Source organism: Cydia pomonella, chromosome 14 (genome assembly GCF_033807575.1).
Source record: "Cydia pomonella isolate Wapato2018A chromosome 14, ilCydPomo1, whole genome shotgun sequence".
Lineage (NCBI taxonomy): Eukaryota > Metazoa > Arthropoda > Insecta > Lepidoptera > Tortricidae > Cydia > Cydia pomonella.
This window is the reverse complement of record NC_084716.1, coordinates 15013343-15040621: the sequence shown is the minus strand read 5'-3', so window position 1 is coordinate 15040621 and position 27279 is coordinate 15013343. Positions and strand designations below refer to the sequence as shown.

The following is a 27279-nucleotide window of genomic DNA, read 5'->3' as shown; positions in this document are numbered from 1 at the left end:
GGCTTCATAGGCAGGGTCACTACCCACTAAGCCAGACTGATCTTCAATATGGAACCCCTGATGATACGAATGGTCGTATCATTTGTGACTGTGGCAAGGTACCTACGAAGTAGGCTAGTGTTAAAAATGGCTGACAAACCTATCCTAAATACCTATTATTAGTTTTTTTTTTTTCAAACTTGTAAGCCCTCAGTTCTAGATTTAGTTGCAATTACGCCAGAAACAACATAATCTAACCAATGCTAGTATGTGACATTATCTATGAAAAGGGACCTTATTGTCGATGGTCCGCCATTATCAACGATGCTCCCATATTATACACAACGCCGCGCTACGCAGTGCGGCGTAAGCGCCATCGACAATAAGGTCCGTTTCATAGATAATGTCACATATGATGTCAGATATACCTACTGGCATATAAGTAATGATTTTAAGTTCCATAGCTCAGAACTCCTCCGCTCGGATCTTAAAGAATATATTTTGTTAAAGAATTGCTACTGCGTGTCATGCAGGCGCACCTAATTACTTAATTCTAAAGCACCATTTAATTTACGGAATATGTAGGTATTTATTTTGCTACAAAATTAAAATAAGAAACCTCCAGAGTCCGCAGCAAGGTCGGCCAAATTTCACCTTCCCATACAAACGGAGTTTTGTTCTCATTTTAAAACTACGCGTTGGATTGTAATGAAACTTTTCAAATACAATGGCATGAGGTATATCTATGCCTGTAATTAGTTTATGTAGCTCCAGCTTAACAAACGAAAAAGAGAAATAACAAGTTTCGAATGAAAAACTTAAATTCGTTGTATCTTTTAACTATAATATCTGAAGCTACATAAACTAATCACAGGCATAGATATACCTTATCTTATTGTAAGTACAAAGATTCAGAGCAATCTAGCGAGTCGTTTTAAAAAGTCTAAGTGTTTCCGAACCTAGGGTCTATTTTAATGGCTTCTATGTATTTTCATTTACAATTGTGTTTTTGTTTTTTTCTCACTTTGTACGCATGTGTGTGTGCGTCAGTGTAAGCATTTTTTTTAAATATACTTTGTAATTACTTGTGAGTTCCTGTAATTGGCTCTCTGTATTAATCTTGTTGTCCTATTGTAAGTTTAAAGCTGTTGGTTCTCCTGAACATAAATACATAAATAAATAAAATGAGAGCGTAACCACGTTTGTATGGAGAACTGAGCTTGCTGCGGACTCTTAACATGTCCATACAAATATATAAATATGTATATAGATGTAAGTATACACGTATAGCCAAAGAAATGAGTGTGGACTGAATGTCCCATCCCATAAACGCAAGGTACACGGAGCGGGCTAATGAAAACTAGTAGGTAGGTGCATTTGCAATGACAAAGTGTAACGATGTCATCATTAATGACAAATTTCTATAAAAATCTGACGTTTACGATGCCACTGCCTCACTTTGTTCTATTCAAGTCTGTAAGTACCTATTGTACCACTAGTTAGGTACTTAATTTCATTTAGTAAAATCAGACGTATCCGATCTGAGCCTGGCATGGGAACAAGCTAACATAACTCCCGTATGAATCAGCGGGATGCACGATGCGATGAATCACGAATACTTTACTCCCTTGTTTCTTTTATTTGGGAGAATTGCTATTTAGGAAGCGCAGGCGCTTGCAGATGTATATTTATAATATTATGTTTAGGTAATGTACGGTCACGTCTGTGTATATGGATACAGACAAAGTGCCAAAAATATGTATATACTACCCTAATATATGGGCCATAAGGTCGTGTATACATATTTTTGGCACTTCGATCGTGTCGATGTTTTCAGACGTGGCAGTACTTACTCATAAGAGTCAGACCAACCCTACTGGGCACCTTGCCCGTTGACGGCGATCTGGGCCAAAGATATAGGTTTTTGTACTAACGCATTCACTGCCACCGACGCATATATGCGTTCACCGTCATACAAGTTTGTTCCTAGGCCACGCCCCCCGGCAGTGAATGCGTTAAATGATATGTTTTATTATGTTTGTACTTTGTACCTATATATCTTGTTACCTATTAAATTAATCGTCAATTGTTTCTCAACTTCGATTATCATGGCGGCGGCGGCGGCTAGGTTCGCGTGACTTAAGTGGATATAAGTTGATGTTTAAGTTTGGAATATTAATGTTTATGCCATAACAAATATGTGGACTTCCATGAGAGCAGAGTCCTTATACTTTATCTGCGATAAGGACGTTTCTATCAGAATTACTGTTGGAATTTCAGACGAAAACGTCCTTATTGCGTTTGAAGCATAAGGACCCTTCTGTGATGGAAAGCCACATACTTATCTAACTAAATACATATAGATACCTATAGATTGATGAGGACCTATGAGAGGGACAAGATTATCTGGCTAAGAGAATCAAAGCAATATGTGTTTTTGTTTAGGTAATAGATAGATTTTATTTCAGCGCCTAATCTTATTCTCCGTAAAATGCTTGTTAAAATAAAATAGCCTGCCGACTTACCTTTCAAGGAAATAGACTTCGGAGACTGCTTTCCATCAGGGCGGCCCTATGCTTGTTTGCCACCGGCTTATTATAAAAAAAATAGAATTAACTTATACAAATAATACCTTCACTGCAGCAATTAGTGTAACTCTTATTTAACCATACATAGCAAGGGGTCTTTCGACCCCTCTCGCAGTGAACGTATCAAAGAGAAGGTTGTGAAATTATAACAAAATATCTAAATTTCTCAACTCATTTATTGAACGTTTGTTCACATTTTCAATTAGTAAATTAATGTTTTTACTTAGTATAAGATTTATACAGCACAAGTCTTTGTAAATGACTTATCATTTAGTTACTATAGTTTGGCCAGCCAACTGTGTCAGCAACTCATAACTATAGTCAGGCACACATAATTTTTTTCCGCAGAATAAGGCGCGAAATTTAAAATTATTAATGGACAACAAAGCGCCCTTTTCTACTGAGAAATTGGTTTGCCAGATTATAAAAACACATACTCACCTCTTTCCTCGAATGTAAGAATGAGACGCAGTCTTTTTAATCTTTTTTTATGGCAATTTTAGTGACATGTCGATTGGCTGACCAGACTTCTTACGACCATTTTTCAAATAAGTTATATGTTTATTATTTCATGCAAAAACATGAATTAAGCTTTCCTATTTTATGACAGTGTTTAAAAAAATAAAGAATATTTACTAATTAAAATAAAATTTGATTATTAAATTTATTAGAATACACCTCAAAAATAGGGAAGTCAACTATTTGATCTAAATTCGGACACAAACTTACAAATTATGAAAAATGGCCAAAAACGTAGTTGATTAATAATTAATATTATTAATACATCTTAAAAAGTTCTAAATGCGCACCAAGTTAAGGGTTTAACCCAAAAATGTAGGAATATTTCGTTATTCTAATTATTTCATATCTAAGCGTATACATAATATAAACACAAGAAAATTCATTTAAATATACAGGCTGTTTTTGAGATGTGATGATTATAGCATTTACAAAAAAATCTTCCAAAAATCTTACTTTTTTCTGTCACAGGAGTTACGTGTTAAGTAAAATATACTGAAATTGTTTTGATGCATGAAAATAAATAATATTGGCCCTATGACAAAAAAAAAAACATAATTTTAGGCAAGTAATTTCAGTAAAGTAAATGCATTCTAATTTAATAATTATATGTTGAATTTATGGCTAAATTTGATTGTAACTACAAATGATACTTTAAACATAATTATTTATAAACCATGTCGTATCAATTGAAGTGACTCGAATTTAATAAAGCAGTCTAATACAGTTTCTTAGAAAGAAATTGATAAGCTGCCACGCTTCCACATTTCCCCGTGGATTTAGGAACAAGACCATAAAGTTTAGTGGGGTTATTAGGAACCGTGAAACCGTGTCGAAAAATATAGAACAAAAATTTAAATCTGAATATACATATTATTTTATTACAATTTCGATACAAGAACAAATGTTTCATACATAACAGTCAGAAGCAACTTACTATTGGTACAAAAATTATAGCTCAAATTTTACTATTTTATATAGTTTCGCTATATGTACACGGTTGTAAAATAACCACACGAAACTTTTACCTATCTTTTAGGCCATTCTCAGAAAGTAGGTCTAGGGGTTGTCCAATTATCACTTTTCCTTGAAAGGGAAGTATAACAACAATCGTATGCTCGTGTTGTATACTTGTCTGAACAAAAAGATAAAATGTTTTGCCACTACTAAATATTTTCCATTCTCCATTATTTTTTAGTATGTAATTGTGTCAATAGACACAATGAAAAACATTTTTAAAGCGAAACCTATAAACCTGAAGCGATAGACATCAAAATTAAAGTGATTTGTTAAGAGTTAGTTAGTGGAAACCGTTTTCTCCCAAAACGGAAATTTCATAGAAAAAGTACCGTTATGTCGTTAGGATCGCAAAGCTATTTTTTCCTCTTAAGTTTTCTGTGTGGTCGTGGAAATTAGACACTAGACATATTTTCTAAAAATGGCCATATTCAATCCACTCTTACTCGCAATTTCACGTCACCCTAGGGGAATGTGGAATGTGTTCTATAAAACAAGACAAAAATATTAGCCTACAGCCATTTTTAATTATAGTTTAATAGCAATTGTACAAATAATTTTAAAATGTACTAAATAGCTCTTAAAACTAAGGGACAGATTATTAGGAAGCGTTCACACTTGATTTTACGGTGAAATAAGAAATTATTGCAGAGATCACAGACTAGATCATAAACAAACTTATTTATACAATAAAAAAGTTTTGAATAACATGAAATGGACTTGACAGCTACTATTTCATGTTTAGTTAGTAACATTTAACACGTTGTCTGACATGCCAAAGGGCGTTTTCAGAAGAAAATAATACCTTAATTATTTTAAAAGTTTGTTTTGATGTTTTTTTATTCACAGGGATGAGTACTACTCATTGATAAAAAAAATGTCCCCCATTTTTATGCGTTTTGAATAATTACAAAACTTTAACATTGAATGGAGCTTGGAACTCTTTTTTGTTAGAACCAATTCCTGATTCTGAATTAAAAAAACACAAACCTTCTAAATACTAAAACAAGATATTTTATCTGCGAAAACACTGAACAACAATGATTTTTAACATCACTAACATAATTTGATTTCAACTACTACGAGTAGGTATCTAAAAATAAATAATTTTACAAAACATGCTTTTACAACAGTTGAAGTAAATAGTTTTGTTTTACAAGGGGGCAAAGTTGTTGTTTAACCTCTCGTGCTAATATTGATACCTGAGCAAATGAAAGGTTCTAATATTGAACCAATCTTAAGCGTTGCTAGGGCTTCAAGGCACGAGGGTTAAATAAATTTTGCCTCCTAGTGAAACAAATTCTTTCACCACACCAACGCAAGGAAAATACTTACTGTATAATATCAAACAAAATCAATTCAAAATGAATGTTATGAAATATTGGTCATTCAAAATCATCATTTAAAAGTCAACTCTAGCAGCCAACATAAGGAAATAGCTCAAAATTTGCATTTGATTACATTGCCACACAGCTACCTGCTGCGTTCAAGAGCTACCACTGGTGTGGTGAAAATTATATTACAGATCTAATGAGGTTAAAAATAGTTTTATTCACTAATAAAATTACAAATTCAATGTTTCATGGAAATGGAAATAATAAACCTTAGTTTATAACGGAACTTGTTATGAAACAAAAGCAATTAAAAGTGATACTTGTATTTTCTCGATTACCTATTTAGATATCTATCTATATAATGTTCAGAAACCAGTTAAATCGGATTAAAAAAATAACCAAATAGTTAGTTACAATTTAGGAAAACGTATCTAGTATTACCATTTACATTAGGTATATAAATACATAATAAAATCATTTAGCACATAATTTAAAACATGCTATTATGAATAGCAAGTTGTGTTATAATTAATATATAGTTTTAGTACTTAAATTTCTAATTTTCTTTATCGCTTGACGCCGACTCCGTGCGTTTTCTTAACGTCCAATAATCTGAAAAGAAAGAAATATACAGGTTAAAATAATGTCATATTTTATTTATTTAGGCTATAGCCGAACTTGTCAACTGTCAATTAGACTGTCATGAGAAATACTAATAATAAAATGATTTTACGGTTTGCTCGCACTGTTAGTGCTTGAGAAAAGAGACCTAGGCTCTCCGAAACATGTCGCGCGAGTGACTAAAAACACGTGAATGTAAACCTTAAAATTGGTTGAATTTAAACAGTAAGATTTAGCATACAGTTATCACCATAAGTATATAAGTACCGCCGTCGATCTTGTTAAACCTTATTGCACTATATAAAAAAAGGACAACTGGTGGAATTAATTATTTTTATGACAGGACAGACCTTCTTGTCTACATTGTTTTAAATTTGCCGCGTTTTTCTACTGACCAAAATGGCTTGCCAAGCTATATTATACATAATGTGCAAAACAGTTATTAATTCCTATGAACTGATTCACTCTAATTTTATCCCACGCAACGTTATCGGATCGATCAGCGATAGGATCATAATATAATGCCGATGGCGGGCGAAAAGATCCCGAAAATGTACGTTCCTGGAATAGTTTAGTTTTATAGGGGATTTCGGAGGGATTTTAACATGTGTGCTTGATTTTTATTACAAGTTATATGTACATAATTAAATTATTTCACTTTTCTAAAATTAGGTTTGTTAATAAAAACTAGCCAATTCAAATCCTGAAATTAAATAACGTCCCAAGTGAAATAAATGCATTTGTAAATAATTGTCTGTTTAAATTTAAAATTAAATATATATTTCCTATTAAGCAGCAAACATTGTTGTAGTATCAAGAAACAAGAAATTGTTATGTTAATTCATTTTAGAACGTGCATATTCTTGTAACAAATAATTCAGGATTTTCAACACAGAACTTGGCATCCATATAGATCTCAATTCTTTTGTAGGCGAAGACAACAACAACGCATTATGTTAATTTTATTTTTAACTTGGCTCTCATTTCACATTTATGTTTTTGATGGGATTTATTATTAAAAATGACAAAGCCTGTTGCAGATAGCTTTATTTTTGATTATGAGTGAATAAGTAATATCTGTATTTAGAAAATGATATAGTTTGTTGACTTTTAAAGTTCTAGTTTGTTGAGTTTTAAAGTGGTTCTGGATGACAAAGAAAAAGCGATATAATATTATTATATTAATGACTGTACTATTGATGAACAGTCGTGTAATCAAAAAAACAAATTCTTGTCTTTACAGGGCTACATGAAATAGGAACATGTTATATCTTTTGTCGTGTCAGATATTATTTATTACACCAACTTCGAGGATTCTTTGAACCAATTTCCAAAAAACTAATTACTAATCCTACGCACCGAGAAAAAAATAAGAACAGCCGCGGTAAACCACGACCATTTCATTGTTAAGAAGGAAGGTATTTTTAATATACTTGATATTATTTGAGGAGGCAGAGCTGCAACCAAATATTCTGTTCAAATATCAGCCTTACTTCTAAATGGAGAAGATTCAAATTGTAATAACAGTTTTTTGTAAGACGTCGGACATTTAAATATTTCACTATACTTGACATTGTAAAACGTGTAAGCCAGGTAGCCGTCTCAATAAATACGCTTGGTTCTCCCGAGTTTTTTTTATTTATTTTTCCTTGGTGTCAGCCACACTTCAAACCGGTTTTTATTTGCGTCCCTCTCTGACGTTAGATCAGTTTGTTTTTAGGAGTCAAAAGTCGTAATTGGAAACCTTTAGAGACACCACTCAGTAATAAAAGTTAAATATAAAAAAGGGGATCTTTCCGTGTGAGATAATTAAAATGACATTAAGATGGCACGGCCACGGCTATTTTTAAAGTTATATTTCTTTAAGATTCAAGTTTGAAAAAGTTAGAATTTCTTTTGAGTATATGTATTTTTATTGCCAGTAATTTAGGACACCGCCTTTTTATTATTTTTTGTCGTCAATCCCGTCGACGAAATTTTATGATATTGTGATATAAACTGTATTATATGTATACTAATATAGGAGGTAAATCAAGTTTTTAAAACACTCAAGTGTTGCTTTAAATAAAATTGGTGTTTATAAACTAGTTGTAATAAACTTTTATTGCTTTTGAGTTTGTTTGTAAAAAGGTACTTAGTGGCAAAGGTGTCATAAATAATTTGTAATTTGATTACAATATTGATATTATAAAAACACTTAAGTTACTTATTACTTTACTTATACTTTAAAAAACTCAAAATATCGAATTCATCGGTTTCAGTAGCTTTACTATGACTGCCTTAACAGTGACAGACTGACATACTCGCTATCGTTTACGTAAATTATGTTTGAAGAAACGTCACTTTTGACAATGACATATCCGATCCATATCACACAAAATGAAACAAGGGTAAGTACAATAAAGAAAAAACTTCTAGGTTTCATCTTTAGTAATGTCTGTAGCAAAGATCTTGAGTAAGCTTGTTTGTAAAATATTGGATTACAAATGTATATTTTTTTTATATTTAAGGTACATAATTGCTTTTATTTAACCAATGATCCTCATGATATGAAATAAAAGTGAGTTTGGTTGTGGTGCGATGCTATCAGCTTAAAATCATTTTCTGTTTATATCTAAATAATTTTCTGCACGAAAACGTCTCTTGCGTCGTCTTAATTTAGTGTTTATATAAAGATCGTGTCATTCAATACGACGCGGTCCTTGACTCGTATTGTAGTGTTATTAAAGGTTAGTTTTGATAAATTTGTGCGTCATCGTTGATGACACATACTATACAGATCATACGATATCGCTCGTAAACGCCTTTAGAGTTGAGGTTGTAGTTTTTTTCTCACGGTTCGCCTTATTTTGCACTTTCGTCGAAACACAAATAATGAATACGAATGAATCGTAACTTAGGTAAGTCATGTCCTGATATTTAATTAATGTGGGGGTTTCATATTGATTGCATGTAGAAAAGCCTTGTTTATTTATTTGTTTAAATTAAAGATTATCCTTTAAGAAATAAGGTTGCAAAACATTTTTATTGTTCAGATCATGATAAGAAAATTAGCGAAGCATACATTAAGGTTATGGTCAAAAATAAACTGTACGATCTTCTTAAGTAATAAAACTTACGTACGATTATTAATGCATAATACTTAATCCTTCAACATATTTTTATACGTTATTTTCAAGAGAACATTTAATATCAAGTACATGTACCTATATCATAAATAAATAACAAAATATTGTCTAATTTTAATAACTATTATTATGAATAACTAAGAACATTAATTACGGAAAGAACTAGAAATATTTTTATAGCATTTTCGTTCGTAAAGAACCTATTGATAAAGCTTTATATTATTTAAGTCATAATACCAACATTAATAGAATTACACCGAATCAGATCGCTTACAAAACCATTTAAATATTGTATAATATAATACTCCATACAAACGAAACACGCGAGTGAACGCGAGGTTGTTCACTCTAACGGGACCTTTACGGCGTGTTAGTAAACAACGAGCATTACACATTTACTTACGGATAGTACTAACTTTAGCCTAAACCGAAAACAAAGTAAGAAAAAAAGATACATAATATTAATTTAAAAAAAAGAAGATATATCGATTTAGGGACGATTTGAAATTCATCCTGTATACCCTCTATGAGTTGTGTAATTGTACCTACTTTTATATATTTGTAAAAAAATGTTTTGAAACCGACAAAAATCGAAATTAAGGGATAGGTAAGCAACGCTTATCAAGGCTTTTCTGTTGTTACAGTAGAATGAATATGCTTTTAGTTTAGTAGATATAACGATTTTCAAAATTAACCCGCATTAGAAGTTACCCCAATGAAGATGCACTTTATTTACCTACTAAAAGAGTCAATTTTTGTATGTGAGATCAACGCAAACTTCCAAACCATTACCATACTATATTACCATACTTAATAATTTGCAAATTGCAATTTGATTGCAATGCGATATTTAGCATTTATACCGATTGGTAAATTTAGTTCCCACATGTTCTCATGATTCAGAACGATTTCGCCCGAATTGAAGTTTGACACGAATTCGTGCTGCGATGACTGACTTCTTCCCGGAATACATTCTTTAAACTTTTCTTTACTTTGTTTTGAAATAACCAGCGAAATGTCAGACTATAATATAAATAAACTAGTTCTCTTAGTGGAAGTTTGAGGGATCAACATTTTTTTAAAGGCGTATTTTTTCTTTTTTATCAACCGTAGGAAATAGAGCCCGTCTGCTTTTGACTGCTGATACTTATTGCAAATGCTGCTTTGTCGATGAGGTTAACAATCATGTACTATTGTTTGAAAAAAGCGTACGTGTACGGATTTTCCCGCAGACGCTTTGGCCGCAATTGACCTACATAACCTTTCAGCATTATTTATTATAGTGATACTATTAAAAAAAAAAGATGAAAAAAAAAACCACAAACATACAATAAACCATCACCATATTAAACCCGTCTCAGGTAGTGCGAGATGCATACATGAAGAAAGTTATCTACATTTTACTCTTAAGCACTTTTATCACAAAAGTTTAATGATATATTGCACCATATAGGAAGTCTTCAGACACCTAATAAAACATGCGGCATTTTACCTGTGTGTAAATACAGTAATTCTTTCGTTCGATTCGTCTTTCTAACTCCCTCAACATCACGTTGCAGCCTGTATTGCGACATTCAGAGAAAATTATAGTTATTGCGCCATAGGAAGATGCCACGCACAAGATATCGCGGAGACATGAAGTTATCAGCGCCATTTTTAAATGTCTGTAAATGCAGTCATTCTTTCGTTTGACTCTTTCAAGGCAGGGTCACGCCTTTTATCAACAAACTTGCATGGTACATAGCAACAGAATCTGTAGGGACTGTTCCTTATCGGTTGAACAAGGAAACAGTTATCGCAGGGTATTGGCCCCAAGGGCCAGGTCAATGCGTTTTAAATGGAACATCGCGGGGTCGTGCCGTCGGGAGATGCAACTAAAGCTGTTTAAACTTCGTCGGAAGATGGGTGTTTATTTCCGTGTTGCCAGGCTATAAAAGTTAAAATTTTCGTGACTTTTGGCCCTCGATCGTCTATGACATGTGATATTGCCTTCTTCTTTTTTATTTTATAGTAATGCAAAGACAATAATCGGACAGACAGACGGACATGACGAATCTATAAGGGTTCCGTTTTTTGCCATTTGGCTACGGAACCCTAAAAATCTGAAAAGTGCGATATAAAAGTGTCTTCATTAAACGAATCATAATTTATGACTGAGCCCTGACAACACTGGTTTGTTTGTGAGCTCCACAACGGATGAAAGTTTTGTCTGTCGAGATAGTTCCTAGAAAGGTTTTAATTCACTAGATGGCGCTGTTTTAATTTTGACCGGGGATTTAAAACTTACTAACAATACAGGTCGATTAGTAATTTTTCCGCCTAATCATCCTTTAGTACCAATTTTGGGCGAATTTGAGTAATAAAATGTCATTTCATGTATTTGGGTTATAAAAACAGGGTTTACACGCTAAGTGCAAATATGGCCGGGTTGGAATGAGATTATACTTGAAATTATCGGAAACATTAAGCGAGTTCCCAAAATAACTTCTGAATTGGAATATGTAAATATCCGACGAACATACAGTAATGTTGATTAGAGTTGCAATTTACCTAGAGTCGGACCAAGATAACTCAGACAGTGTGGCCATGTCATCGTTAATGTCACACTATAAGGGTTCCTAGTTGACTACGGAATCCTCTAAAATTAAGAATAGTCAAATACTTGTCTATTTTGATTTACTAACACTACACTGTGCACCTTTTTATGTGCAGATGTAAAAAAAAATTGTACGGCATGGAGAGTATGGAGAAACGAAGTTTGATAAGTTTTCCGTACAAAAGTTTCCTTTTCGTTAAATACAAAAAAAAAAACTTTAAAAATAATAAAGAATAACGGATTTTAAAATTGGAAATCGTGACTGTGTTGCGTGCGTTCAGAAATCGCTCGAAATCCGCTAATTTGGAAATTCCGGTTAAATTGGAGCCACCAGTAAGCCACTTAAAAATTTACACAAAATTATACTTTATCCATACAATGAACATATATTCCTCTCGTCTTGGATCAACGTACCGTACGTGGTTCCGTAGTAGGAAAATTGTGCTTAGATTTCTTTTTTCAAATTTTAATGAGTCACATGTCGGTACAGTATACAGGATGCGATTTGTTAGAAGGCCAAAATTGTAATTTCAAACTACTGGCGTTTTTAGATATCAAATTTGAATGAAAAATGTAAACAATTAAACGTATATTAACTACTAAATGTAGGTACTCGTATTAATTGATAATTTAAATAATTAAGCATGTGAGTTAAGACGTTAATTGTACCTATGATTTTAAAGTCAAGTCATTGCAATTGTCGAGTAATAAAACTAACTTCCACTTTTAATATATCAAACTTAAATTGTTATAAAAAGTTCCACATAACTCTAAAAGAACTTCACATCGCATCAGCATTTTAAAATGAAAAGATTACTTTCTACTGAAATGCCCCTATTGAAAATCTCTGCAATTTGATTCTTATTCCGAAGAGAATACTGTTTAACGTTACTTTTTCGATTTGTGATGAATGCCTAATTTAGATCGTTTTCATTATGTTATTTAAATTAGGAATGTTAAGGAATCTTCACAATGTGCGTGTTACCCATTTTTAAATTAGTCGAAGATCGAATTTTGAATGCCGTCTTTCATGGCCGAAGTATTTTTAATCTTTAGATAAAAGGTTTACAAATAATAATAAAAAAAAAAAAAAAACATTTTACTGGTTGGTTGGTTAGTTACTAACTGACCGTTAACGTAAAATGAAAACATTATATTTTCACTTAAATAATAGTTAAACGTACCTAACTTTATTGCTTCTATTAAATCAACATTGACTTCAAACACCTTGAACTAATGATGATATCATCAAACATTTTGTGTCAAGTCTAGACTTGTTGAATAGATCTACAATCCTAGGTATTTCAATTGACCTTAAAATGTGAGAGAAACGGAATGAGCTACACTTAGTGACTTATTCAAATACAGTACCTATCTGGCGTATGACTTCTGATTTTTCAAGTCTTTCGGAGATGCGTTCAATATTTTTTCATCGTTAATGTATTTAGTTCTACTGCAAACTTTAATAATAAGTCATTAAGACCGAAGACACCTGCACCCTCGCTAATTAGAAAAGGGTGTATCTTCACAGGAAGTTCAACCGGCATACACCCTTTGAGAATTTATGGAGAACGTTCCCATAGGGCACGATGGGGACTCGGGACTCGAAGTCACGGTTCATGGTTCGTTCCAGTTGGAAAGACAGAATTTTAATGCAGAACGTTACTTGTGCTGCGGTGCGTTGAGGTTTTGAAAACGACCGTTGGATTTGAAATTGTGTCGTTTGAGCTTGGGTTATGTATATAGACGAAAAAATGTCGTTTTTTCCGAAATACCATTAGAGCCTGATTTTTACACTAAAGGTTATCCTATCCGTAATGCAGGACGTGGTTCGTTGTAGTGGTGTATCAAGACGTTGCCATTGCCATTGAAATGTTATAATTTCTTGAAGAGTCAAGTTAAGAACTTTTAAACATCCATTTATATGATGATGATTCAGCAAAGGGAAGGAAACATAAGTTGTTACTGTTTCCTTATAACGTCGCTTATTCGTCACGTTAAACGTGAATGGGCTGGTTTAAGTGTTATTTTCCGCAACATATGTAGTAATCAAATTAAATCCGGTAAAAACCATTGCTCGTCATTGACTTCACCGGATGGTCTCATCGAAGGTCAGCGCTGGAAGTCGACAGCATCATGTTGATATAAGATCATTTCGTGGCAATTTTAACCTATCTATATTTTTCTATTTTGTATAACTTTTCTCCTATGTTTGTACTTACGAATAAATTATTTATATTCTATTCTATACTTCCTGTCCCACGTGTCAAAAACCACAACCGACCATGGACGAATTGTTTATCGAAGCTTTCTGATGAATCGTGACTCCAAAACTAATCAGATATGGTGACAGACAGACCGACACTTCCTTATAAGTGGTCCTATTGTTCGATCTGGAAGCGTATCGTCTATTCCGGCGGTTCCGAGTATGGACTATGTTTTAATAATGCATGTCTATTTCTTCCAAGACCTTGGACTAGTGGTACATAAATTAATGCATTATGCGGCCGCATATCTTTAAGTAAATAAGTCTTTCAGGTTTTTCATATAACACACTATTATGGGAAAGAAATGAAATTAATCATCCAGGGCGAAGCATTGCATTACCATGTGAGACAAAGTTGGAAAAGTCTCCATCAACAATAATCGGATATTGGTGATTTTATAAAATGTCTCACCAGAATCATTTATGGAAATTGTAAAATGGAAATAATAAAACAAAGTAAATGCAAGCATAAAATCAAAAAGGTCCAAGAAAACATCTATTGTTGTCGACTTTTAAACGGTCTCACCTTGATGATGAAATTAGCATAAATATATTGCTAAATAAAAATACAAATTGCCACACAATAACACCAATTACTTATTTTTAAAATATAGCCGGTGATCAAGATGATGTTTGCGATGATGTCCCAAACAGCGATTAAACGAAAACAAAATCAAAACAAACTATGATGGTAACGATCACCTTTCGTAGTCACGACTGTCATGTTCCTTTTAATTTTGAGGTGTATGCCTGGGCAATAAGGTTCAGAATGGGATGTATATTGAGTATTACAGGTTTGGTCCTGTTGGTTGAGTCATCAGGTGTGGTCACTGACTCTGGTTACGTCAGAGAGGCCTCTGGTCACCTACAAATCAAAATGGAAACCATTTCCCTGCGGGCTTCAGGCACACGACAGATAAAATTAATTATTTAAACTGTAGAAGGATCTCTGTCTGCATAGCTCAATAGATATAAATGTACCTACAAGCCCTTTCATTTTAAATTTTGCAATTTTTAAAAAACTCGTTATTAGGCCGCGATAGAAAATAGATAATTTTCTTCGTAAGTATTTTTTCAGAAATCAGAGCCAAGCTCATTATTTTAGTTTTTTAGACAATGTTAGTTTATTTCACTGTGTATTTACAATTTGACATACTTATCACAAATGTACTTACATCTTTATAGGTATCAGAAGATTCAGAAGTTTTGAAAGATTAAATCTTAAATCAGTGACTGTAAAATATACACACTATTTAAAAATACCCTGTATATGTACTATTTCAAGCAAGATAACTATAGGTACAGTCATTTATTGACAGAATTTGTCATTTGAACATGATAATTGGTGTCAAGTGGACACTCCCGTCTCTTCAAACATGTTTATTTGACTGTATCTGTATCTAATCAGGCAGAAAAAACTAGTGCAAAGGTATCGACGGCCAATATGAATTATTTGTGATATTCTGTGCATTTTGCAATCAGCAACGTTAAATATTTAATATAGGTTTAGTTTTGATAAGCATGACATATCAAAGTTGCTTGTGAACAATACACATATAACTTGCCCTTTTTTCCACGAGTAAAATAATGTTCGTATTTTCATAAGTACGGTCCTAGCAAAATCTGCACAGACTTTGCAGTGACAGAGTGCGAAAATGTCACTATAAAAGTTAAATAATTACTCTGAAAATAATTACCTGCGGAAGATTTTTGAACTTCGAGCGCTCGATTTCGTGTGGCTCCCTTTAATATATTTCCACAACTAGGCATTAAAATTCTACTAATAGAAATAAAAAAAGCGGCCAAGTGCGAGTCGGACTCGCGCATGAAGGGTTCCGTACCATTTAAGACGTATTAAAAAAAATCTACTTACCAGATCTTGTTCAACATTTTACCACTTTGGACACAAATTTTACCACTTTGGAAGTGTCTCTCGCGTCTTTTTTAAAAAAAAATAACCCACACGTATGGGTTTGATAAAAATATTTTTTTTTTTTTAAATTTTATGACGTATTTAAAAAAACTACTCACTAGATCTCGTTCAAACCAATTTTCGGTGGAAGTTTGCATGGGAATGTATATCATATATTTTTTTTAGATTTTACATTCTGTTATTTTAGAAGTTACGGGGGGGGGGGGGACACATTTTACCACTTTGGAAGTGTCTCTCGCGCAAACTATTCAGTTTAGAAAAAAATGATATTAGAAACCTCAATATCATTTTTAAAGACCTATCCATAGATACCCCACACGTATGGGTTTAGTGAAAAAAGATTTTTTGTTACAGTTCTAAGTATGGGGAACCCCCAAAATTTATTGTTTTTTTTTCTATTTTTGTGTAAACATCATAATGCGGTTCATAGAATACATCTACTTACCAAGTTTGAACAGTATAGCTTTTATAGTTTCGGAAAAAAGTGGCTGTGACAGAATCGGACAGACAGACGGACATGACGAATCTATAAGGGTTCCGTTTTTTGCCATTTGGCTACGGAACCCTAAAAATGAGTGGTCACCACTAGATTCCCAATTTCTATTTCTTATTTTAAAATATATATAGTAGTAGCGATTCATTACTTTTTCACTGAAAAGTCAGTGCATAGTAGCCCAGACAGACTTGTAAATGTATACTCCGAATCATCAATCAACCAAAAAAGTCCCATATGCTAGCTTTATCCATAGTTTTTTTTATTCTTTTTCCCGTCCCTATAATTTTAACGCTATAGAATCAGTTATAATTGCCCAACGATCCTCGCTACACTAGCCTCTGTAATTATGCCAGTAGCAAATCGCGATTCTTTTTTTTTCTTCAGTTAATTGCGAATTCTGTCCGTCTGTATGTAGGTATCAGACTTAATAAATATATCAAAGTATTTTATTTATTTTGAGTGTGAAATAGCATAATTATAATCATAAAACGGACACGTTTTTGGTCCCATGACGAAATAGTAAAACTATGGTACTGAACAACTATGAAAACCCTATCAAATTGTATAAATAATATTTGAACAGAAATTAACTAAACAAATTCAACTTTTAAAGCTTGAACGTCTCTTATAACTTAAATTCCTGAACAATTATTTCATTGGAACGACATAATAAAATAGAACATTACCTAAACACTGCTCGGATCGGGAGTAATACTAGTATTCAGCTATTTTACCATGCACACCTGCATGGAATAAAACCACTTACGATAAAATGTGACAAAAAAGATTTTTGATACCTAAGTAACAAAACACAGTCGTTATGCAGGAGAAAATCGGCTTTGTTGGCAGTAGGACCTTGCTGTCAACGCAAATTCTCTATCGTTACAACCCGTAGCATTGGTTGTATTGTAATATTTGTAATCCACATGTCTTTTCCGCTCCGCTGGTATAAACAATGCTATGGGTTGATTCTGTTGGAACTAGGTTACAACAATGATGTTGACATGTGCTTTATACCATTGGTAGGACATAAGAGTTCGTATATGATTCGCTATAATCTGTCTGGCCGTTTAAAATAACTTTACCAAGACAGATGTCACATTTATATATGCCATTCTCTCGTAATCGTTTGCCTTTGCCTAAATGGATTTTTATTGAAGAGTCCACGGACTTTCCGTCTCCGTTCTCTCTGCCTCAGCGCAATGCCGGATTTAGATGCCTGGAGGCCTCGGGCAATAAAGGAGTGGAGGCCCCCTGGCCCCAAATTTTTTCCTAATAAAATGGAAAATTTTCCGAATTTTCTATTGTGGCCCCGGGGCAGTGGCCCCGGTTGCCCTCCCCTAAATCCGGCCCTGCCTCAGCGTAAAAGGTCTAAGAGTTGTAAAAAAATTACTGACCATATTTTCAAAAACATATCTTACATTAACTTATAGTCCTGTCTTACACAACCATATGAACACAAAAAAAGACAAGTGGTGATTACATCGAGCAATGAAGATCGATGGATAGGAAATGGTGTAATGGAACAAAAAAAAATGGTTGCCGTGACGTAACCGGTCAATGGCCCTAACTATGAACCACGTCTTCAAACTAATGCAAGGTTCAATTAATCTTAATACGTTTGCGTTATAAAATTATACTTGTTAATGTAATAGTAGTAAGAACGTGGTTTTATCTTGTCTTGGAAATGGTTTTTTGTTTAATTAATCTTCGAAATAGTCGTTAGTTTCTCGTTAAATTTTCATGTACCTAGATAGCGGTACAGTTTCATGTTAGCCGAGGAATGGAAATTGTAAATACGACAGCTGAAATAAAACCTTATTGTAGGTAATGTCGCGACTATGGGGCAAATCTACCTCTAAAAATACAAAAAATGAGACTAGAGCTCGAGCTACTTATAGTATGTTAAGCCATTTGCGTCAGTATAAAAAAACGGCATGTTTATAAAATATAGGCGAGAAGAGATATCGTCCCAGCATAGAAATTTCTTTCTATTGACAAAGTTGTTTGACAGACTATATTTAACATGGGTGAATTCTTTTTTATGGCGAAAGTCTGTCTTGACGCCAGCTGTAGACTAACTTCTTGTATTTTTAGAGTAGTTGCATTTGTCCTGGCTGTCCTTACTTTAGGTATATATATGTAAATCTATTTTTTTCACAAGCTTGGGAATAAAATAAATATACATGCAGTCATTTACATCTTGTACCTCATATGTGTGCCCAGATTTGCCGTAGTTATGCATGGAAATGAACCATTAGTACTGTTCCCAGAGAGCTAAGATATTATCTGTGCAAAGATTGCCATTAAGATGGCAGAGAAGGATTGCATCCACCTAGACAGGATAAAAAAGTGCTTGCGGTTGTCTGGGTTCATTTCTTATTTAGGTTTACATCTACCTGCGATGAATCTTGTGCTCTTAGGGCGTATTGTAAGAATTTCAATGCCCTCCGGTTTATTTTTATATATTTGAATCTGTCTCTCTTATTACAAAAACGAAACACAAATTTGATACAATATTTTGGTACCTAGCACCTAAATCTAAAATAATAAAAAAACAAACGAAGGTGAATAGCTGTGGCCGCTGTGGTCAATATTTACAGAGAGGAAAATAGAGACTACGTTTATCCATACAAACTGCCCCGCTTCTCCATAAACGTGGTCGTCTGCTATCTTAAAATGGCGTCAAAAATAGTCGCACGATATTATGCTAAGTACTTTGCGAAATAAATTCAACAGTTCCTAAATTAAGCAATTTAAGTATGTTGGTATTTATGAAGTTTATTTTGTCACTGTGAATATTAATCACGTTTTTTGGCAAATGACATAAAGGGAGGAAATTTGGCATTTCCGCCCACGTCAAGGAAGTCGTCGGGACGAGGCTATTGCCCCAGCCCCCAACAGGACACCGTGGGAGTCGAAGTGACGGCTGTAAATTAACCAAATCACAAAGTTTTGGGTTCCGTACCCGAATAAATATGTTTCAAACTAAAAATAGTTACAGAGTTGGGTCAAATATATTTCTGAAAAAGTAACTTCTGTGGACTATACAATAAAATTTAAAGACTTTGGGCACATATACAGTAGGTATATGTCTCCCAACATGGGGCTTTCAATGCAGGGCTCAATTTTACTCGCTAAATCGAGCTACTTTTACGATATACAGAATGTTTATTTAGCTACCTGCAATATTTTACGGGGTGAATATTTAGGTCATGCTGAGTAGCTTTTAAATATGGGACTAACCTCGAAATCGCAAAATATATTGGCTGTTTCATACATTTTGGTTGTCTGATCTTGACATTTTCTATCAAGCCCCGAATATCCTGTTTTTCTTATTCTATAAGTACTGAAAAAATGTATCCCACCTGTAAGGGACCTGCGTAAAATTACCTTTAGATTCCCCTAACTTTGCGATGTCTGTTGGAAAGACTCGAACGAATTAAGAATGCTTTATTTATCCATTTTACTGCCCAATTTATTACATACAAATATTATTTAAAAATGACTAGCTGATTTCTTACTAGGCATATTTCTTTCTTGTTTTATAGGCTTGATGTACCTAATAATTTGCTATTGTGGGCGTGATAACACGCGCTTCGTTTTGCACAGAAATTATATTAAAACGACGAGTATAGCACAAATAAGTTTGAGTTATATAAGTGCTATACCCGCTCAGCTCCTTCTCAGCTTTGAGAATTTTAGGTAAATATCTCCGTCGCACTGACGGGAGCGGCTCCTTAAATTAGTGCGATAAGGATAGCAAAAAAAATGCGTAAAAATTCAGAAATCGAGGTTTCGTTCTCGATATTTTCCGCATAAAGCAAAACGTACAGACACAAGTACTAATGGTAATATTGAATTGGTATTACCAATGAATGGTTTTACCATATGAATGGTAAAATAAATATTCATCTAGAGAGGAAAATGTCGAGAACCTTTGTATGGAAAAATGACCACTTATGATTCCTCTTAAACGCGAGTTAATAACAATTGAATTTAACTCTTCAACGTCCCCTTGATGACAAATAAGTTTTGTTTTTACTTACACAACAACAAAGAATATCTCAGTAAATCTTAGTGGTGTTATTACAGTAATGGAAAAGAGCCACAAACTTCAATATTTTTGTTGTCTCAGTCATTGTCATCTTTCAACTAAAATCATTAGTAAAAAAATCCGGGCAAGTGCGAGTCGGACTCGCGCACGAAGGGTTCCGTACCATTATTTATAAAAACGGCAAAAAAATTATGTTTGTTGTATGGGAGCCCCCCTTAAATATTTATTTTATTCTGTTTTTAGTATTTGTTGTTATGAGTATAGCGGCTACAGAAATACATCATCTGTAAAAATTTCAACTGTCTAGCTATCATGGTTCATGAGATACAGCCTGGTGACAGACGGACGGACGGACGGACAGCGAAGTCTCAGTAATAGGGTCCCGTTTGACATAACACACGGACAGGAGGGCGTAATTATAAAAGTGTAAACTATTGAGTATTAGCATATCGAGAATTGGGACTTTTTCCTACGTAACTTATGTCTAAAAAACTTTTATACCAACAAGTCTACAAATTGATCAGTGCTTTAGACCAGAGCGGCAGGACTTAGATTAAGTCTAAACCTGTTTTAGAGGACGTTGGCCTGCATTGTAATGATCAAGCATTGTCTCGAGTGTCTACAGGAAATCTTTTTGCTATTGACGCTAAAGTTTTTCATAGTCTAATCTTTGCTTTATTAAGTCGAGTTGATAAACTCTGTATAAGAACTAAGTTACTCATTAAAGCTTTTGACTTTTTAGGGCTTCATGGTCACCTCGACGATTTAGTAATTACTTATTAGATAAGCATTTCAAAATAATTTTTAATTAAAGACTTAACTCTATAGCTTGCAAGGTTAAGGACAAAATGCCTTGCCGTTTATTTTATGTTACCGAGAATTCCAATTCAGCAGTAGCGATGATTAAAAGAAGGTTAACCCTTTCCACGCATACTTATTGCTTGGATAAAAGATAATTCATTATACGCTCTTATATCTTAATGAATAATGATAGGGCTCACATGTAATTTTGTTCGACTGCGATCAGATTTATCTTCGATCGGAACCTATATGCTGCGTATGACCACCTATATCTATACGATTAATTAAAAATCTTATTTCAATCCGACGTTCTTGCAAAAGTGTGCTTTGGTGTATACGAATTAAAGTACTTTTTTGAAGTAGAATTTATGTAAGATACGAGATGTTCACAGTCATCTGGCTTAAGCATGTGCCACGATCAGAAAAATGAACTTTATATTATAGGAATCAAGATACTTTTCTGATTGCAAGATCGTGTAAGATAAAAGGATAAGAAAGCTAAATGACAATGTGTGTAATCCAGAGGCAATGCGTTTTTCATGTTTGTTTAGGGTGTGTACTTTCGATAAAATTTTCTTAGGGTTGATCGTGATTCTAAAATTAACTTCTGCTTATATTTGTTATTTACTTACTGTGGTGTTGAGTTACAACAAGTAGGTAACCTTTTTTTGCGGTTGAAGACGCAGAGTGGATTTCAGATAGTGTATTTGATGGTGGCATCTCACTTTACAGGTTCAAATAAGGCAGTCAATATAGTTGTTTGGAGTTGAAAGTTGCATGTGGTGAAAACTAGTGGTTTTACAGGTCTCAGGCGGTTGCTTGGAGGATTTAACAACTGGAGTCGCCTTTAGGAGCTTACCCCTCTGTTGAAAACCTCGGCCAATGTGTATTGTATGGACTGACGTTTATCTGACATGGCTATTTGTACGTTACGTAGAAATAAAAATACATTTGACGTGCCCCTCCCCCGCAAAAATCGGAAGACTGTTTAGTACAGAAAATTACAGACAAGGCGTCTTCAAAGGGCGGTTGGTAAATAATTTGCATGGTTATTTTCTAGTATATGGTGACCGAGTTTTTACTTAACAAAATACAAATTACATTCATGCCCTAAATGGTCGCGTACGGACGCTCCGGCTGTGGAATGAGCTCCCTGCAGAGGTTTTCCCGATGGTCTACAGTATGAGGTTCTTCAAAAAAAGATTGTACAGATTTTTAAAGAGTCGGCAGCGCGCATGTAACACCTATAGAGTTGCAGGCGTCCATAGGTTACGGTGACTGCTTACCATAAGGCGGGCCGTATGCTTGCTTGCCACCGTCGTGGCAATAAAAAAATGCTACCAAGCTTTCAACCAGTATACCTTTTTACCAACCGACTAAGTTAAACGATATCGTGATTCACGAAGACGCTTGCCTTGACTTTTATTGTCATGTTATTAAAGGTTAGATTGGACAAATCTGCACGTCATCGTGAATGACACGATCTATACACCTATATAGTTGAGATTAGTTAACCAACTCCTAAATATTCGCTTAATAACATACATTTAATTGGATTGCACTATTGTACTGATTCCGAAATGTAGGAATAATGTAATGGGTGGATGTCATTCGATACCTCCCTCACGGGAGGTATGACTGGCCGCTTCCGCCTTTCTGCTGTGGCGGGTCGCTCCCCACCGGTCGGTGGGGATGTCTATTGGCCGTCGCGTGGGCGACGGTGTGTGCTGCTGGTGTAGGCCAGCTCTTCGTACCGATCGTAATGATACAATATTTCGTTAATTTCAACTTTCAGGGTTATTAATGAAGTATTTTTTAAAGGTGACAACCCTAACTCATCCCACTTGCAATTGGAAAGCACACTTGTTCAAATATAAATGCAGAGTGTTATCCTTAAACTAACAATCTTATACGAGTTAGCGAAACGAAACGCATTTCAGGGTCCCCAGCTATGTAGCTCGGTGCTCCACACAAACGTAGTTACGCTCTCATTTTAAAACGGCTGCTCTGAAACTTTGTACTTACAAACTCTATCTAGGGGTGTAATTAGTACATATATGAAGCCTCAGATACCATACTTAAAAAAATACAGTGAATTTAAAATTTTCATACAAAACTCGTTTTTGTTCTATTTCGTTTGTTTTATAAGGTGGAGCAACATAAACTAATTTCAGCCCTAAATATACCTCGTGTCACTGTATGTGAAAATTTTCATTACAATTTTACAATCCAACACGAAGTTTTAAAATGAGAAAGAAACTCCGTGGGAAGGTGAAATTCGGCCAAGTTTGCCGGGTACTCAAGGCTTTCATCCAAAACAAAAATATCCTTACACTATTAAACCAATAGGTACATGCATTCTTCTTTTAACTTTCGGGCAGTGTTATTATAACGATTAGAATGAATGTATTAAGTTTATATAATTCAAACGACTTTAAGCTTTTTCGTTTTCAAAGCAAAAGCCAGGTGAAGAAACTTCGTTAAGGAACTTTTAGACCATTGTGTTCAGATTCTCACGCATAACGATTAAGACGTGGTCTGTGTTTGAATAGGCGTAAAAAGTAAAAAGGTGGAACCGAGCAACACTGAGGGATCGAAGACATAGTATGTTTTATTTGTGACTCAAACAGTAGATGTGCTACTTTCTAAGAAAGAGCCGTGGGATCTACCGGGCTTCTCGGAACATGTTCATTCCCATTATCAAAGTTGGTTTGGTCCTAGAACACGGCAAATAACATTTGCTGCTGTTTGAGATTCCGAAATCAAACTGATGCAAGTTAATGCTTTTTTCAAAAGCTTACCGGCTTCTGGGTTAGGTTATCGTGATCAGCAGACTACATACCCGCTGCTAGGCCCAGGTATCCTCTCATTAGACAGGGCGAGACTATTAGACTTTTATTGGGCTCCATCCTCAGACAAGATACTGTAAGTTGAGTATGCAGGTTTCAGGTTTCCTGGTAATGTTTTTCCTTCACCGATGGTCACTGACGTAGCCACAAGACCAGTTTCTATGTAGGCTATCAATAATTTTAGATTACCTAACACTGCCTCTAAAATGGCAATGGGTTAGCCATGTGTCAAGAATTCAAGATACACGGATAAAAGGTGGACTAAAATTGTGACTGAATGGACAGGACCACCAGGAAAAAGATATCACGGAAGACCACAAAAACGCGGGACAGATGACATATGGACTTGAAAACAGGAAAAAATTTGAGGAAACTAGCTACAGATTGAAAACTATGGAAGGGTTTCGATGAGCCTTTTACCTAATGGGGGCTAGTGAAATTAATAAATAATAAAGTAAGTAAGTAGTACCTAGTAGTAAGTAAGTTAGTAAGTATTGTGCCGAAGCCTGTAGCTGATTATGAGTTTGTGTTCACCTGACCTGACGAAGCCTGCGTTGCGGATATAAAATTATGGTCCCTGAATAAATGTTTGGACTTATTTTGAGTCATTTGGGCTATGATACAATTTGAATAAAAAGTTTTGACTGTGTCGCAGTTCTGTTTCAAAAAATAAAGTAACACACGAAAGAAACTAAAATTATATTTACCCAAAAACAACACATTGTAAAAAGAATTTCCGTGAAAGAAATAAAGCTATAATAATAATCAATCATTTTCGATAGCCGAGGCATAGCCATTAATTCTAGCCCAAGTAAACGTAGGTACCGTACCCAGTATTTCCCACGGTAAAAAACCCACAGTACCGGAAACAGTTAATTAATGTTGTAATGAGAAAGTACTTGTTGTACAGGTCCAAGTCACTGGTTGAAACTGGAAATAATTCAGGGAGCGAATTAGAGCATTTTGAGTTTCCGGTGCTCGGAAGCGCACAATTTTTTTTGAAGTTTGGTGTTTTTAATGGTAATAAAAAAAATATGATGTGTGCTACGTGCTACTGCTACTTAAATCTGAAAATTGTTTTATTTAGATTAATTTTGAGAAAATTTTGCATAATGGATTTTAATAAATCACGGTTACCGGTGCGTAGGCAGATCGTATAACATTATTAGACGAAATTGAGGAACATATTTTAAATACACTTAAGTTTAATTTAAAGGTGTGTTTATTGATCGATTTTAAACAAAACAAAGTTTTAGAGAAAGGTATGTATAAATTGTAAAGCTTACCTGTCATCTGCAGCTGTCTTCTAGACGCCGGCGTGCGTGGTGTTCGCGGCGTACGCGCCGCTCGTGGCGTTCGTGGCGTGCGTGGTGTTCGCGGCGAATTGGGACCGCTGCTCCGCCGTGGGCTCGACAACATTCTCAGTTCCGTGTTCCCTACGCTCGCTAGCGCCTCCGCCGCTGACCTTGGAGACTTCGTACTATCCTCCTCCAAAAACTTCACTGGCGAATCCATTTTTGACGCCTTATAAACACACTCCGTCTCAATATCAAAGTTGAATCTTCTTATAAACCGCTTCCTTTCTCTCGAATACTGCTCCGCCATTAAACGTCTTGTTTCATCCCTGTCCGGCGCTCCAAACAGACATTTGCAACTCCCACGACGTCTCCTTGGTGTATTCGCGACGTTCCTCAAAGGCGCCATTCCTGAAGACACTTCGAATCTCCTCTGTTTCGGCGTCCGTCCTCCCGCGGCCATGGCAAAGCGTCAGGTGATCAGGACTGGTTCGCGGACATCTGACTAATAATCTCCCGAGAGAAAACAGCTGTTCTCAGATAGAAAGGGAGGTTGGGGAGCGCGTGAGTTAGAGCGGGGGAGAGATAACACCTGGCGCGCGCCAATTCTAACCTAAAAGCGCGGCGTGGCTGTGGCGTACGCGCGCGTTTGCCTCTCGCTTGCGACTGACTGACGCTCGGTTTCCCGCGCTCCGGCGCGCCGAATCGCCGATTTTGGCAGCCACTTCCACTTGGCGCGCAAACAATGGAATCCAAGGACGCTTTTTGTGTCTTGCGACACAGGTGAAGTAAGAAAAGGGGATAGTTTTGAGTTTGCCTTGCCCTAGTACAAGTTGGCGGCATTTGAGCGGGAAATCGGTGGATATTATTAGCCGGCCGGCGTGACGTTATCGGCTGATAACTCAAACGTTGGCTTGTTATGTCATAATGATTCGGAAGAGTTTCCCGCCATTCGGACACGTGATTATACACACATTATACTAATGACAACCGACCAATACGAACAAAGAATAACATACAACAGGTGTGCCAACCATTTGGTTTGATTCTGCATATATTTTTTATATTATTTTTATGCAATCAGTATGTGCCCATACTAATACAATATTCATATTACATGTATATTTAAATGTAATCAAGTACTTCAGATAATGCATTGTAGCATTTGTATAGTATAGTTATGGTGTTATATGGTCATTGCAGATAAGAATGTAACGATTATATATCAACTTACCAGATCTTTTTTTATAACTTTCATACCTATTCACATCCTCATGCACACCAGATGCAAGCAGGTGCAAATGTAGGTTACTCCATATAGGTACTTTTTAATTATTTAGTATTTTGTTTCATAGCCTTTTCATTGAAATGCTAAAAGCGGACTGGCTTTCTCTACCACTCAACATCGTATGTATAATAGTACCTACTCATAAGTGCTTATGTCAAAGTGATAACACTCCTAAACTCCAACCAGAGTCACCCATTGTTACTATGGATTGTATTGTTAGCTTAGCTGCTGACAACTGATCTCAAAATTTCGGTTACAGTTGCTACCTCCGGCACGTTACCTTATTAAGCTACAGCCTATTTGGGAGCTTATAGTTGTGGAGACAAGCTAATAATACTAACATGTTACTTAGTGATTCATAAGTAGGTAGGTACCGTGCGAGCTTATGAGTGACCTAATCCTTTGGTTTAATTTTGAAATGATCAGACAAAGAGAATTCACATCGGGACTTATGGCATAGAAAGCCATTCCCTAATTGCAGACTTTAAAAAAATGGAACAAGTCGGATTTTC

The 27279-nt window shown here is 35.0% G+C and overlaps 1 protein-coding gene across 1 annotated transcript; it reads right to left on the bottom strand.

Moving 5' to 3' along the window:
• Nucleotides 1-2725: 2725 nt before the first annotated feature.
• Nucleotides 2726-27279, bottom strand: LOC133525036 (uncharacterized). Its single transcript, XM_061861240.1, has 2 exons — nucleotides 25471-27279; nucleotides 2726-6049 (listed from the first exon to the last, which is right to left on the bottom strand). Exons 1-2 carry the CDS (start codon nucleotides 25940-25942, stop codon nucleotides 5994-5996), a joined length of 528 nt encoding a protein of 175 aa, XP_061717224.1. The 5' UTR covers nucleotides 25943-27279; the 3' UTR covers nucleotides 2726-5993.

Coding starts and splice junctions, on each gene's coding strand:
- LOC133525036 (XM_061861240.1), bottom strand. CDS start 25,942: ATGGCCGCGGGAGGACGGACGCCGAAACAGAGGAGATTCGAAGTGTCT. Junction 6,050..25,470: donor AAGACAGCTGCAGATGACAG/GTAAGCTTTACA, acceptor CTTTCTTTTCAG/ATTATTGGACGTTAAGAAAA.